We start from the raw sequence: 16,007 nt of genomic DNA, 5'->3' as shown, positions 1-16,007 counted from the left end.
TTAATTTATTTAGGTGTGACCAATTGAAGCCATAATTTAAGTTGGTCCAACTGCTCTCTTTTGGGCGGCTCTTACAAAAGAGTTTTTAATTTCTGCCCTTTGAAAAACACATGTGCACTCAGCTTAGAGTAACCAGTTAATGTGCTCAGTCATTGAGCCAAATCATCAGCACTCTGAGGCTGCAAACTCTGAAAAAAGTTTACTGTCTCCATCTTCAACTTTACAAGGCCTTTAATAGATGTAAATGATATTACCTGCTGGAATGTTGAACTATTTTGCCACTGTGTAACGGAAAAGTTAGTTTGGAGCTCTGCATCTGACCGAGTTACAGAAGCAAGATGACCATTTGTGCATTTACACAGTAAATACATGTAAAGATGAGCTGTGTTTTCATGTACTTTTCTGCAGTGTGGATTGATTGTGTTTGCTTTAGGAGCTGCAAGAAGTATGTTTCAGATTATTACATCACATGACTTGTAGAGTTGCAAAATTCTGAGAATTTTCAAAGTTGGAAACTTTACACAGGAATTTATGGGAATATACTGGGAATTCATAATGAGGGAGTTCATTCTGGTTAGTTAATTAATTAACGCAAGATCACTTAACTTCTGTATGGAAGAGAAGTCTGGGACTCAAACCCAGTATTAAAGGTTTATGTGGAGTTCTGTAAGAACATTTTAACAGTCCACAAAAACTGTCCCAAACACGGCAGCAGAGCAGAGCTGCCTCTGCTGACTCCAATTAAAAAGGGAAGCATTAGATTTACCAACCACCTGATGGAGTCTGGGCCTGACTCGTACTAACACAGAGCTTATTTGGAACAGCAGCGTTTCTGAACCCAGAGAAAAACACCATAATTTAGGATATTAGATCTGATTTTCAAAATAAAGACAATCAAGTCATCACCAACTCCCAATGTCAGATATTAGACCAAAATGAAACTAAGTGAAACTAAATCCATTTCCTCATCATCCGTCCTAATCATGAAATATTAGAGACCTATTTCCCCTAAATTTGAAAATTTTGCTCTGAATTTTGATAATCTCCCGGGAGAGGAACAGATCTAGAAGATTCTGGGTGAAGAGAGCGCAACTGTTTATCTGTCAGCTGATTATGAGACTTAGGCTGGTGTGAAAGACAGTTGATGAGGTGTTGTTAGGTAATAAAAAACATCTATGACCATATAGATCAGTCTTAGATTACTTTTTGTTATTATTCAATTGTTATTTCATTTATTTATGTGATTATTTTATTTTGATTTGAATAATCTTTGATTTTGTTATGTTATCTTAATCCTTTTATTTGAACATTGGCTTTGGCTACATGTTGAAAAAAACAAAACTTCATGCTTCAATAAAGATTATTTTGAATTTGAATTTTACAAAGATATCAAGAGATAGTGGGTGCTAGATTTAGAGATACAGAGAGGTTAAAAAAAAGAGTGTGTGGGAGAAAGAGACAGAAAAGGAAGATCATGATGGGCAGCTCTACCTTCTCCTGTGCAGGGGGAGTTTGGCTCTCTTTGCGTCTCCTGATGGACTCTCCAGAGGACTGAAAGAGGACACAGACTGTCAGTATGTGAGGACAGACATGTTTAAGATACACAGGTCTGTCGCTGATTCTCACACTCAGTGATGTTTTATGGTGTTTTCAATGTTTTAGGAAAGTGGAAACTTAACTTCAGGAGTTCACATGCTCTCTTATAGTGTGTGTTTTTAAAAATAACTTCCTGCTATGTGTAAACATGCATCACATCATTCAGCTTCAGTGAATTCCCAGCATGCCTTGCAGCAGAGGATCTTAGACTGTGCTCGGTGCATCTTTCCTCAGAGTGTGTTCATCCCCACTGTTTGAACGTGTTTGAAGTCTGATGGTGACACTGGCACACAGTTTAAACCAGACTCAACAGAATGCGTCTGAACACCTCAGTACCTGCTCTCTGTGATGTCACCAGGTGCAGCAGCACTGTTTCCTGCCGGCTCCCAGCTGTGCCGACGCAGCGGGGACAGAGAGCGGATGGAGGCTCGCATGATGGCAGAGGAGACGGGATTCTCTGTGAGCTGGTCGCTTTTCTCCTCCTCTTCCCCTCCTCCTGTGGATTCAGACGGTGGTCATTTTAACTGTTTTTTTGTGCATTTGAGTTCAGGTATTGTGCTGATATGACAGTCATCGACTCAAAGACGGTGACAGCAGTCACTTTAAACATCAGTCACTTTAAACATCAGGAGGAGTGAAATCAAAGGGATGATTGTTTGAATCTTTGATAAATCAGTAAACGCTAAACTCTGTTTGGAGCTCCTGATCTTTCATTTAACATTTCCTGAGTGCATGTCTGAAAATCTGTGAGAGCAGCAGTGCGAATACTGACTCCTTCACCATTATCATTCTGTGGGCTCACCTCGGTCCTCGGTCTCTGATTTCCAGGACAGCCTGGGGCTGCGAGGGGACGCAGAGTCAGCAGAGCCTGCTGATGGAGCCCTCTCACTGGGATGTGCATTATTTGTGGAGGACCAAGAGACGTGGACCCCCCGGTCCCCGTGTCCTGGTCGGGGGGAAGGGTCAGCAGGCTGGAGGAGGGAAGAGAGGATGGAGAATCAGACATGAGGCCTTGCTAAAATAAATAATTTGTTTGTGTTGATTTACATACTCAAGAGAGAGCCTGAAAACATCTATGAACTGTGATTAGTGCAACTAGAGACTGAATTAAAATTATTACTTTGAATTTGAAAAGCACAGAGTAAAATTAAATGTATCTTTCAAAATTGAATTTACTTAATAAAAGCTCCCTATATTAATGTGATTCAAAAATAAAAAAATGTAAATTGGAAAAATTCTAATTCATAATTCAATTTTTGAATTTTTACTTGCACAGATACTCACTGCCACTGTTATTTAGTCCCATACTGAGGACTTGTAATGCAAAAATTAATCTAACCAACTTTAACTAGCTTCAGAAATCTGATAAGCTGAAGATGAAGTGTGGTCATGCCACACTGAACTACAATTAAATTATGTAGTTTTGAATTTAAGGAATAAAGAGTTGAATTTTTAAGTAGGTGAAAACACTTTCAAAGCTAAATTCAATTTCAAAACATTACATTTAATTTGAGATCATGCCGTAAAATTCATTATAATGATTCGAAGTTTTTAGAGGCACAAATCTCAGCCCATATGTGACAGAGCTCAGTAAAGCCTTTACATATGGATACAGATGGAGCCTTCTATCTGTGCTCTGTGTTCATTTCGTCTGTATTTCTACACCTTTCAAGCTTACAGATTTGGGCGAAAGAGCAGTACATCCAGAAACCATGGGGGCAGTGTTGCTGTTACTATCTGATGCGTAGCTCTAGTGAGACACGAAGAATTAACGATGTCACCAACCACCACCCCATATAAAGCTATCTTTATTTTTTGTCTTTCAAGCAAGCAGTACATCAGTAATACCTCCTCCACAGTTGCCATGTTTGTTTTTCACTTTGTTGTTGTCATAAACGTTAAACTCTGGGTGGGCTGCCCCTCCCAGTGGATATATTGGTTAAAAGCAACGCCAACACAAAAGATCCATGAAAGAATTTTAGCAGTGAGGGTTTAAACAAAGGATTTATAGCTTTTGTACGTAAAGGGAGGATAAATGAGCCGTAACACCTCATCCTATCCCAGTCTGGGTCTGCTCTATCATCTGTGAGGGTGTCTGGTTCTACATCAGTACCATAGACTGTATAAAACATGGACGCAGTCTCCCAGACTTCACCCGTCTGTTTCTAAAACGGCAAGTAAGGCATATTGGCTATCGCGGCCATATTGGTAGTGGCAAGGGCTTTGAGTACAGCTATAGAGCGCGTCAGTCACATGAGCTGAGCTGTTCCTCTGATTGGGCGAGCTCACGATTTTAATATCCTCTGAACTGCAGAGTGAGGAAAAAATCCACTGATGTACAGTGTGTGCTGATAGTGAAATTAGTGACTCAGGCAGGAGACATTTTTTAACCAGGCTGTCAATAGGTTAATTTCTGCTTTGAAAACAGCTTTTTTTGGCTTGGTGTGTATGTGACTTCTGCTACTTCCAGAGACAGCCTCAAGTGGACACTCGAGAAACAGCAGATTTTAGCACTTCAGCATTGTCTCATATTCTCAGACCGGAGGTTGCCGCTTGGTCAATGCATGCTTCTAAAACTTTACTTTCATAGTAACACAAACTGTGTAAGGATCAGTTCGTATTCATCTTAAATACGATGACAAACGGACATAATGAGCGGAGCCAGCCAAGAGTCAACAGGTTTGAGGTTTTACAGCCCAACATGAATGAAGGAAGTTTATCAATGGAGTGGGAAGATCAGGAACTACTTAGTCTATGACTCCAGTTGTCTGTCAGTCGTACAGCTTGATGGACTGAACACGCAGCTGGTGTAAGTTGAAAAAGCAGTCAAGATGCCACAACAGAGTTGGAGCTGGAGACGTATCTGGTGTATTTGAGGTGTACGAAGTTTAACCTTCAAAAGCCTGACTAACAAAAATGTAACAAAATCCACCAAAAAGTTTCCTCATCATTTTGTTTTTGATATGTTTTCATATCACATTTGAAAAATTGAGTGGCTTTGGCAACAATTATAGAAAATGTGCATTATTTCGATGCAAAAAATACTCATTATAAAAAAAAATGATTTTACTCTTACCCCAAACTCTTTAAAGTTAGCAATGAATTTCCTAAAAAAAAAGTGTCTATATTTTTTATTTAAACATATGTTTTTACGTTTTTTTTTTTCTTAACAGGTTATGCAGTGCTGTGAGAAATTATTTGTCCCATTGCAAAATTCTTCTGTTTTTGCAAATTTTTCACACTTCACTGTGTCAGATCATCAAAAAAAAGTAAAATGAGAAATGACCTGAGCAAATACAAAATGCAGTTGTTAAAAGATTGTTTCAATTAGGAGAAAAAAACTATCCAAAACATCCCAACCCTGTGTGAAAAAGTCATTCACCCCTAAACTTAATAACATGTTGTGTCTCCCTCGGCAGCAGAAACTTCAATCAAGCGTTATGAATAACTTCCAATGAGTCTATCATATTGATGTAGAGGAATACAGGCCAGCTCTCCTTTGCAGAATTTGTTGAGGGCAAAGCCAGACCCAGCCTGCCACACGTGGACATGCTGAGAGCTCTGAGTGGAAAAGGACTCTCAGAACAAGTGAGTCACCGTGAGCTAACGGGAGCTCAAACCGCTGCAGAGCTCTGTCACAGCAGACACACGTGTTTCACAGTCCTGACCGCCGCGTGCACCAGCTTCATGACTTTAACATGTCGAGTATCAGCGCTCACAGCTCTGTGATCCTGTGTGAGAGCCACAAACCCTGCAAAGAACCTCCTCCTTAATGAGAGACTTTATGAGTCCGCTGCGTCGCTCCAGCTCCTGCAGAGCTGCAGAGGGGAAAGTGTTTCCAGTTCTGTTACGTAACTCTCCTTTCATCACACACTCTCCATTCAGCTTATTTTTAGAGACCTGTGAGGGTCTGACATGAAACACACCGAGAGGACGTTTACTGTGCTGACGTATGTGTGTGTGTGTTTGTTGGGTGTTTTCATACCTTTTTAAAGACACTGTCGTCCACCTCAGGTCTGACAGACTGACTGTCTTTGTCTGTGCTCATCAAACACAGCGACACACACTCCTCTGTCTCTGGGAGGACGTCTGTGAAAAAGAGGGAGGATACCTGAGTCAGTGAGTGAGCTTTGTGTGTGTGTGTGTGTGTGTTTGTTTGTGGGGGCTCCAGAGTGTGACCAATTTGGTTGCAACCAAAGTTTTTCTGTGCATGGTGGAGTTTCACCCCCTCTGTGCGCACATAAGATACACTGTTGCTAAAGAAAATGGATTTTGCTTTTACTGTGATTAACCAGTGTTTACAGCTACACATGATCATCTAACTCAGGGTTATATAAGCTGTAATTTTGCACATGTCACAACATAAATGTCCCAAGACTTTCATGGCTTTTTACAGATTTATATCTGTTTATAAAGCGCCCCCATCACACTGTTTGGTTTATATTTATTTAAACTTCATCCTGACCAGTTTGTGGAGACTGGAATGATGACTGGTGCTGTGCTCCAGCGGTGAATTCACTCACACATTAGGCATTGACTAATTGTTAATCCTCCTGCTCAGACAGGAGTCATATTTCTGCTCTCTCAAGCTGGGCATACACTTTGCGATTGTCGGCCTGTTTTGAGCAGATTTGCCACTTGTGTATCGATCTTTTGGATCAGGACGAATTTCAGCTCAATTGTGTGTCATGCTTCATGTAGTATACATAGTTGAAGCAGTACCACTAGCAGACTTGCCTCAACCTCTAGCACAGGCTATGCGCAATCTCTGAAGTGACGTCTCGAAGGTGGTCTAAAGTTCAAATTAGCCGTTGCTGCTTACCTCCTGTTCTCACAGAAAAATTGAGAGACTATATTCCCCAAGTTTGCCCAGACAATTACCCGTCTAAACTTGTCTTCTTCTTCTTCTTTTTTTTTGGTTTTGCTGTCTCTTCACACAGAATGCCACAAATTGCCAAGATAGTGCGTTTATTTTTGTGTGGCATCTTCGGTGTGCGTCTCTCATATCTGGGTTTTTTCTTCTTCTCCTTTTGACGTTGCAGAGCTAGATACAAGAGTTCAGCTCCCAAACACCATAGAAGAAGGATACTGAGTCCCACGCGTGGACATATAGTGTGAGCAGAAGGGGTGGGTACCTTTAACATTTGAAATGATACAATACCGCTGCTGGTACCTAGCAATTGGTACTGGTACGCCACAGTACAAATTTCCGGTACTTTTTTGTGTTTATGTGATAAAAAATATCAGTGTTTAATAATAAAATATATATTTTTTTCAATTTAACATATTTATTCTTCAATATAAAACCTTGGCATGCTGTGTTCATGTCCAGCATGGAAAATCTCCTACTCTTCCACTCCTTCACAGTCACAAGGATGCATTTAGGTACCTAAACATGGTACCTTTTGATTTTACATGAATCAGTACCCGCTACTTTTGACAGAGTTCAGTAGGTACCTATAAAAGTACCTAATTTGGTACCCACCCCTAGTGAGCAGTGAAGTCACATCAGAGCATCAGGTCGTATGGTGTAAGAACATGATTCGTGAGCTGCGAACTTTTGAACTCAGTGAACTAGTTGTGCAGTTTGAGATGGAGCAGAGTCAAATGATTTAAAATATCGCACAGTGTATGCCTGGTTTTGAGAACAGAAGTTGTAGTTGAGAATCTTTCCTCTCATTCTTTAAAAATCAGCAGAGGAGTTCTCCTCCAGCTTTTGTTGATCAAACCTGAAAGCCTGTTGGCTTTCATACCACACTGTTACTTTGTACGTGTCCAGACTTTCAGACTGGGGTGTAACATTGAGGGCAGTGACATAGGTCAGAGTGGGCACGTGTTAGTATGCACAAATGACCATTTCTCCTCTTTGACTTCACCCTTTACTTAAATTACTACGAGTTACTATTGCTGTTTGAATATTAAATCCCAGTGTATGATTTGGGTATAAAAATGTATTCTACATAAATGTGCATCATCCAGTCATTACATTTAAGGCAGTTTTTAGGCACATATAAACAGACAAACCTCTACAGCAGACACAGGTGACCACCCCCACAGGTTATAAACAAAGAGGAAACCCTGATGTTGTTAACAACATGGCCAGCAAGGAGTTGTCATTCACAAATTTAAATCAGAAACTCTTCTCATGAAGAAAAAAAGATAAATGCCAGTTTCAGCTCAGTGAAGCACTTTCAACATTTCATTAATTTAATTTTAGCTAAAACTTATAATTTACTCTGATCAAAAACATATTTACATTATTATTATTATTATTATTATTATTATCATTATTATTATTATTATTATTATTATTATTATTATTATTATTATTATTATTATTATTATTATTATTATTATCTTCATTAAAATCAACTAATTTGGGTACACATACATTTTGAGCCAGTACACCAAAAACAAAAAAAAAAACATTAAAAAAAGTGAAGTTTACCGGTGCAACCAATGTAAAATGTTAGTCTGGAGCCCTTTGCTCTGTTAAAGCCAGAATCATTACAATAAAGCTGATGAAGATCAAGACAATGATGCAGTCTTAGTTTGACTCTATGTGTGTGTGTGTGTGTGTGTGTGTGTGTGTGTTACCTGTACATGTCACTGTGTTTGGTTCAGGGCGGGGCTGGACTGGACAGAAGACGTCCCGGTCCCTCTGGATCTGAGAGACACAGCAAGAAGAGAAGGAGTGATGAATACATCAGAGAAACGCCTGAGGTATGATGTCATCACATGTGTGAATGTTTGAAATACACCTACAAACGGGGAGACGTGTGTGTGTGTGTGTGTGTGTGTGTATTTGTGTGTGTGTGTGTGTGTGTGTGTACGCACACACACACACATATCACAGGCAGATGATTGTTCCGCCCCTGAGACCACACACAGTCAGCTCAGTGTGATTTCTGAAAGGTGTAGGAGGACTTCTCTAACACACACACACACACACACACACACACACACACACACACACACACACACACACACACACACACACACACACACACACACACACACACACACACTTGCAGCAGCATTCTGCAGAAGCAGCTGATTTGAATTTCTGAGCACAGTCCTGAATATTTCTCCTCAGTCAGTCGCCCTCTGACTGATCTGTGTCTGTATGTGAGACCTGGACTTAGAGGAACCAGCACATCAGAGAACTTTAACACCCTGAGTGATAATAATGATGATGTGAGGGAGTGATCAGTCAGCTGGATCATCAGATCAACAGAGCGACCTGAGCTTCAGTGTGTCAGTAAAGGTAAAGTTTGACGTGCAGATCACAGCCATGCTGATCTGAACGTGTGAAGGACCTCAGTGTGTGACTTCTGTAGGCCGAGCCGTCACACTGAGCTCATATCTAGTTGTGTGATGTTAATCAGTGAAGCCAAAGACTCCTTTATTCTCCCGTCCATATGTCTGAATGGATCTATTGTGGTGTCCTCTGCTCTGTCTATTATCAACATCCTGGACACAGACAGATCTGCACAAAGAGACAGTCTGCAGCTCAGAGGGACAACAGGCGGCTTTTATCAGACCACAGCTGACAGCACAGGCTCTGATCCTCTCAAACGTTCATGTTTCTGGATCTGCTACTTCAATCTCAGCAAAAACAGGACAACCCTGAACACACCCAGCATGTCCCAAAACCTCTGGGATTTCAGTCAGCTGTTAGTCCCAAAGTCCATCATAAGAACTCAGCCAGGCCTATTTAAGATATCCTTGTTAGGGTTTAATTTAGCAGACACTTGTCCAAAGCAATGTACAGCACTGAGCAGTTAGGGGTTCAGTGCCTCAAGGGTACCTCAACAGTGCTCAGAAAATTATGCTATCAGCCCATATCTCAATCTTGGTCCATGCTGGTACTTGAACCAGCAACCCACTGGTTACCAAGCCACGTCCCTTATGGACTGAGCTACTGCTGCCACAAGTAGAAGAAACACAAGAGTGACTATGGCACAAGAAAAGCTAAGATCTTTAAACTGGTTCAGACTGGAAACTTATCTTTGTCATAACAGACAAACAGTAGTCCACAGAGGTCAGGTTGGACCAGTAATCTGGGCCAGGACAACAGACACACAGAGGAGGACAGACAGGGGGCATGTCTGGACGGGAGGGGCAGACTGACACCTTCAGTCTGAACCTAAAACCTTCAGTCTATACCTGAAACCTTCAGACTGAACTGAAACTTTCAGTCTGAACTGAAACCTTCAGTCTGAACTGAAACCTTCAGTCTGAACTGAAACCTTAAGTCTAAACCCTGAAACCTTCAGTCTGAACCTAAAACCTTCAGTCTGAACTGAAACCTTCAGTCTGAACTGAAACCTTCAGTCTGAACTGAAACCTTCAGTCTGAACTGAAACCTTAAGTCTAAACCCTGAAACCTTCAGTCTGAACCTAAAACCTTCAGTCTGAACTGAAACCTTCAGTCTGAACTGAAACCTTCAGTCTGAACTGAAACCTTCAGTCTGAACTGAAACCTTAAGTCTAAACCCTGAAACCTTCAGTCTGAACCTAAAACCTTCAGTCTGAACTGAAACCTTCAGTCTGAACTGAAACCTTCAGTCTGAACTGAAACCTTAAGTCTAAACCCTGAAACCTTCAGTCCGACTACTGAAACCTTCAGTCTGAACTGAAACCTTTAGTCTAAACACTGAAACCTTCAGTCTGAACCCTGAAACTTGTAGTCAAAACCCTGAAACCTGCAGTCAAAACCCTGAAACCCTAAGTCTGAACCCTGAAACCTCCGGTCTAAACCCTGAAACCCTAAGTCTGAACCCTGAAACCTTCAGTCTGTACCCTGGAACAAGGGATGTTTCATTTCAATTTATTTTAGACCCTCTTGAGTACTCACCCGTACTGAGTACAGCTGCCACTTCTTCTTTTGAAACATACAATTTCAATTAACAATGTCAGATCATTTTGAACTAAGTCAGCACAGTCACTGTGCAATTAAGTCCAAAATAAAACGAACATCTGTGTCCGAGTTCACTTTTCTTTAAAATAAATTACCTTAAGTGCAAAATTAAACTAGCAACTGCCAGAGTTTAAGTATTCTTTACAGAAAACTGAGGTGCAAAATAAAGCAGTTAAAGTTAACACTCCCTGATTCATTCAAGTCATCTGAAAAGGACCTGAGGCATATATGCCGTGGTGTTAAACCGCAGCAAGTAGCAGTAACTACTGGAGAGGAGGACTTACTTAATGTAAGATTTTGTTTTCTCTTGAGTTCCGGCTGCTGATGTTGGTAGCCTTTGCGAGTACAGATACCTTGAAGAAAGGCTGGCATTGGCCTGATTCTGCTACCAGTACTCACTCATCCCCACCTGAAACCTTCAGTCTGAACCCTGACACCTTCAGCCTGCCTTCACTAACGACTGTGTTAGCTCAGGAAGAAACGTTTCCTCAGACTCATCAGAATTCAACTCATGATGAGAAGTGAAGAACGGTCAAAAAGAAGTCTTAAATCCTTTAGCGGTAGATAATGAGTTGGAGTAAAACAACAGGAGACACTCTGACCAGCTGGGTCTACAGAACAGGATATTGATTTCATATCCTCCATCTTGTTTAGTTGAATAATTTAGCATGTTAACAGAAGCTAATGTTGCTACCACAGCGTCCACAGGCAGAAGGGGAACGAGAGCGATCTGACATGATGAGTGATCAGGTTGTCTTATTTCTCCTGTTAAGGATGAATCAGTGTTTTCATCAGGTTATTTACTTCACTCATCCAGTCATTTCAGGAATCTGAAACAGGTTGTTGACATGTTTGTTGTTGTTTTTGTGCCTGATAAACTTTCCTGATCTTCAGCGCTGTTCTCTCTGACATCACTGTGTAGCACGCCATGGTTTTCCTTTATTTGCCGCACATGAACCCCCTTGAATGTTTAAGAGCACACTGACAGAAAACGTTTACAGTACAAAAATAAAACAGATGCTGTTGTGTTTCATTAGACCTCTCACGTGTCTTCCTCTGACGAGCCACGTTAGCTAAAAAAGACAACACCCACTGTCTCCATGGCAATGTTATGTGTTTGTTTGCCCTGAGCATGCTGGGAAATGTAGGTCTGAAACATTTTCATTCAGCGTGGAGAGCAGAAAAGAAGGATGTCAGTCTGCATAAACACAAAGATCTAACACAGCATGTCTGATTTCACTCTCTAAGACTCGGACACAGAGACAGAGAGATGTGATCACACAGACAGACCGAGCAGCTGCCTCTGAAAACTACGACACACCCAGCCGAAAAGCAGGGAGGGCTGAATAAAGTTTAAATGAAGAAAAAAAGAAAACAGGAGGAAACAGGGAGCGTGGTCGTACCTTGATCAGAACCACATCCACAGTGGTCTCCCCCTTGGCACAGAAGCTGTACCTCCTCCTGTGTCTCTCATACATGCTGGCAGCAGCAAGGTGTCCACACACTAGCACACAGGCCGACCCATCACTCCTCTTTCTGCTCCGTCACAAACACAAACCTCAGCTCAGGGTGGAGCTCCCAGGGAGAAAAATGTCATCTGAGCAGCAGCTCAGCGCGCTGCAGAGGACAGCAAATCATCTGGAACCAAACATTTCTGTCCCCCAGATCAGCCACAGTCAGCACGCAGGCTTCCCTTCACCCAGAGGTTCACAGTGTAGAGCTAAAGAGACTACGAATCCTGAGGAAAAACCAGGTCCCGCATGTCCACACAGTCCGGTACAGTCCACGTCTTTGCTGCTGCTGCTGCTAGGCTGGAAAATGAGCCGCTCTGCCCACATCTGTTCAGAGCAGCAGCCCCTCCCTCCAGCTCTCCGCTCTGCTCTCCCTCTTTCCTTCAGGGCATCCATTCCTCCCTCCCTCCCTCTGTTTCTCACCCCACCCTTCACATCTGTCCCTCACAGAGAAACCAACCCTCCACACACTGTGCTGCTGTGTACAGAGAGAGGGTAAACAGGTTTTCTGCTCTTATGTCTGGACGTGGTCTCTCTAACTCTGACCTGTCACACCTCTGTGTCTGATCAAAGCTGCTCCTCATCATGTGGAGCTTCACTCTGACGCCTCCTCTGTGGATCAAACCGCAGCAGGAAACCCCTGACTCAGTCCTGCCACATCTCACCCGATGCATCTTTCAGTGATTATGACATATTTCTGCAGAGAAGTGTCAAAAAAGTTACTAACACACCCTTTTGGCTCTGCAGAAACACTCAGACCAACACCTCCTATCAAAGATTTAAAGCAAGCAAAGAGACACTTCTGTCCACATGGGGCGCCAAAACCAGCACACACTGAGAAATCCTGATTGGAGTGTCAATCTATGGTGGAAAAAAGAAAATTAAACCCATAGGAACCCTGTATGGACTCTGGGGACTGCATTTTAGTGGGTTCGATGTTTCTGTTACTTATATCCTCCTTATTCCCTGAGATGGAGAGATCCCGGTGGGCGGAGCTTATATGAAGTAGAGGAAGTAATGTAGATGAACAGTTGTTAAGGCAGGATTTTGTAATCAATATTGCAAAAGAACACAAAACACCACCAAAAAAAAAACACAAAAAAAAACAAAAAAACAGAGACCAACAGAGAACATCTGGAAGGGGTTATACCTGCAGTGACCAGCAGGGGTCAGCAGAGGATTGCGAGTCCCACCTCAGAAAATCCTCACACAGCTGTAGGAGCTGCTTCTCTTATGTAGACTAACTGATCCATAATAAAAACTGATCAGCTTCTGTGACAGAGCCCTTCCCCTTCCCCCACAATGCACTGGGGCAACACACTCATGAACATCAGTCTAAGTTTGAATCTTTCTCAGTTTTCAAACTGAAATCTCTTCTGAGTGAAGACTAAAGAGACATGAGGGATTGAGAACTTGTTGCTATGACAACACTTCCTGTGTATTTAACGCTCTGACATCATGGAGCTGAACCAGAGCAGGACCATCTGAGGCCCAGGTTCAGGTCTGTAGGTTCCCATGTTCCTCCAGTGACCCACTGCTCCATGAGTTCGACCACAGAGTCACCATCAGACATAAGTCCAGGATTTATGGGAGACCCTGACCCAGTCTGACCCGGTCTGACCTGGTCTGACCTGGTCTGACCCGGTCTGACCCGGTCTGATCTAAACTCATGTGTTGTGCAGAGCAGTGAGGATGTAAGTCCATTTGATCCTCTGTGTGTGTGTGTATACGTATGTGTGTGTTTGCCAGCAGGCTCAGATGTGTATCTTCAGGCAGCTTTAAACAGCTGCGGTGTGTTTGTGAGCTCACTCCTCCGTTCTGAGTTAGACTTCATGTTTTCAATCAGCACAAAGAGGAAGATCAGTTAACTCTGTGCTGTCTGCAGAGAGAGTCTGTTAACTGTGTGATGTCTGTGATCATTGTATCCTACAGAGCTAAAGATGTTGTGATGCTGTTCACTATGTCCCAAACTCACCAGCAGAGTGTGTGTGCTGTCCTGTGTTCTCCTGCTTGGCTCGCAGCTGTCTTCATCTGTATAGGGGTGGAAAAAAAAACATTAAAGTACAGTTCCTTGTATTTACAGCATTACAACATAGTTAAAACAATGCAATAAAATTGTATTGACACTGTAATAACTACATAATAACATAAATTAAACAGTGTAATAACATATTAGCAATATGGCAGCATAAGAACAATTAATACAGTGTAATAACACATTAACTGTGTAATTACAACATAATAAGAGGATGTTAATAGTGTAACAGCATAACTACAGCATAATTTCAGCAAAATAACAGTGTTCTAACAAAATAACAACAATGAATAGCAGTTTAATGCTAGCAAAGAGCCAACATGATGAGCAAAATATCTGCTTATTACCTGCAAGATAAGGGCTTATTATCGCAGTGTCATACTAGCACAGTAACAACGTAAAGCCAGTAAAATGCTAGCATGATGTCATTGTAATAATAAAATTATAAAGCATGACAATAGCACAAAACAGTGTTAAAACAGCATTATTACAGTGTAATAATAGTGTAATTACAGCATGGCGACAGATTTTTATGAGAGTTGCTGCTGCTGAGATCCTACTCTCAATGTTTTTTTTTTTTTTTTTATAATAGAATAGAATAGAATAGAATATATTTCAATAATAACTAACCCTTAATCCCAAAGGAAGATTCAGAAATATCTACTTGGTTAAATAAAGGTTAAATGAAGGCTAATAATAATACCAGGAGACATTAGTCATATGTGCCTCCATTCTAGTGATTTATATATACACTCAGGGGGATGTATGAATGACATCAGATTACAGTTATATCAGAGACTGACTTTGTCCCGGCAGTCTGAGCTCAACTCGTCTCACATTGAGGAGCAGAGCTGCAGCAGAGATCATTTAACCACAGGTCGTATGATGTGTGTATCTCAAACAGTAACAGGATGTGTAATGTTCTAAAGTAGACCATCTGAAGCAACATCCTGGAGCTCATTTGTTTCCTGATGCAACACAGTAACCTACACGTTTTCCATGATACAATCTAACACTAATCTAATCCACACACCACTGGCACAGCCAGCAGGGGGCGGTCTGAAGTTCAGTGTCTTGCTAAAGGGCTCTTTAGTATGTAAACAGCATGACCCCAGTGTTTTACATTAATGAGAAGCACCTTGGCCTGGTTGGACACAGACCATTAAAGAGGCAGATGTGCCACAAGGGTTTGATTTTAATGTCCACATGCCTTCTGCCGGGCACAGTGTGATGTCATGTCAATCACATGCAGGACAACAGGCTGAGTTCATGTTTTCAGAAGTCAAAGGGCTGGACAGGCAGGTGGGAGTGAGCATGGTCAGAAAAACTTAACCACAAAGAAATGTGTCGCTACACCTGAACCAGTGTTCAGTGTCTCCCCCAAACTGTCTCTGCCCAGTATGAGGGAGACACCGAGAGACACTGAGGCCTCACTCAGAACGCTCAGCACGCTGTGAAATAAGACGTCTCTAAGCGCGTTCACCTTTACAGGACTGAGAGAAATGTTTGGGATGAGCATGACTGTGCAGGGTGAAATGAGTCAGTGGAGTCTCTGGTTTAGATAATGAGAGGGTGAAATGGAAAGCGGCTCCCGACCAGCCCCACAGCCTGGAAGAGGTGGAAAAATAAATCCACGTAGAGTTGCACCCTGTGACTGGATGCTAACTCTCCTCAGTTTATAGAGAATAAACAATTTAAGATCTTTTTCTTGAAGTTCTTTCTCTGATTCTATTAGAAGACCTTCGCACCAGCTGTTATTATGTCTCCTGGGTGATCAGACCGCTTTGAGTTCAAGTGTTCACACTAAACGACATCATCCAGAGACCACTTCCTGTGAGATCTGTGTCAGACTGTGGTCCTCATCACTTCTAAACCTCTGTGGTCTCTCCTCAGCTGTCTCGTCAATAAAGGGAGAAAAACTTAACACAGCCTCATTTAGAAT

At 41.9% G+C, this 16,007-nt stretch overlaps 1 protein-coding gene across 3 annotated transcripts in view; it reads right to left on the bottom strand.

Moving 5' to 3' along the window:
• LOC141796122 (uncharacterized) overlaps positions 1 to 16,007 on the bottom strand; it is a 68,763-nt gene that overhangs the window by 36,105 nt on the left and 16,651 nt on the right. For all 3 annotated transcript variants that reach the window (XM_074677065.1, XM_074677064.1, XM_074677066.1), the window contains exons 8-13: positions 14,006 to 14,061; positions 8,194 to 8,263; positions 5,582 to 5,685; positions 2,399 to 2,567; positions 1,933 to 2,092; positions 1,492 to 1,551 (exon numbers count right to left, since the gene is read on the bottom strand). In XM_074677065.1, the coding sequence (XP_074533166.1) occupies positions 1,492 to 1,551; positions 1,933 to 2,092; positions 2,399 to 2,567; positions 5,582 to 5,685; positions 8,194 to 8,263; positions 14,006 to 14,061 (619 nt within the window). The remainder of the gene's footprint in view (positions 1 to 1,491; positions 1,552 to 1,932; positions 2,093 to 2,398; positions 2,568 to 5,581; positions 5,686 to 8,193; positions 8,264 to 14,005; positions 14,062 to 16,007) is intronic.

This window comes from Halichoeres trimaculatus, unplaced genomic scaffold (assembly GCF_033239565.1).
Source record: "Halichoeres trimaculatus isolate MK-OKI-2021-1 unplaced genomic scaffold, fHalTri1.1 fHalTri1_scaffold_10, whole genome shotgun sequence".
NCBI lineage: Eukaryota > Metazoa > Chordata > Actinopteri > Labriformes > Labridae > Halichoeres > Halichoeres trimaculatus.
This window is presented reverse-complemented; position numbering and strand designations above follow the sequence as displayed.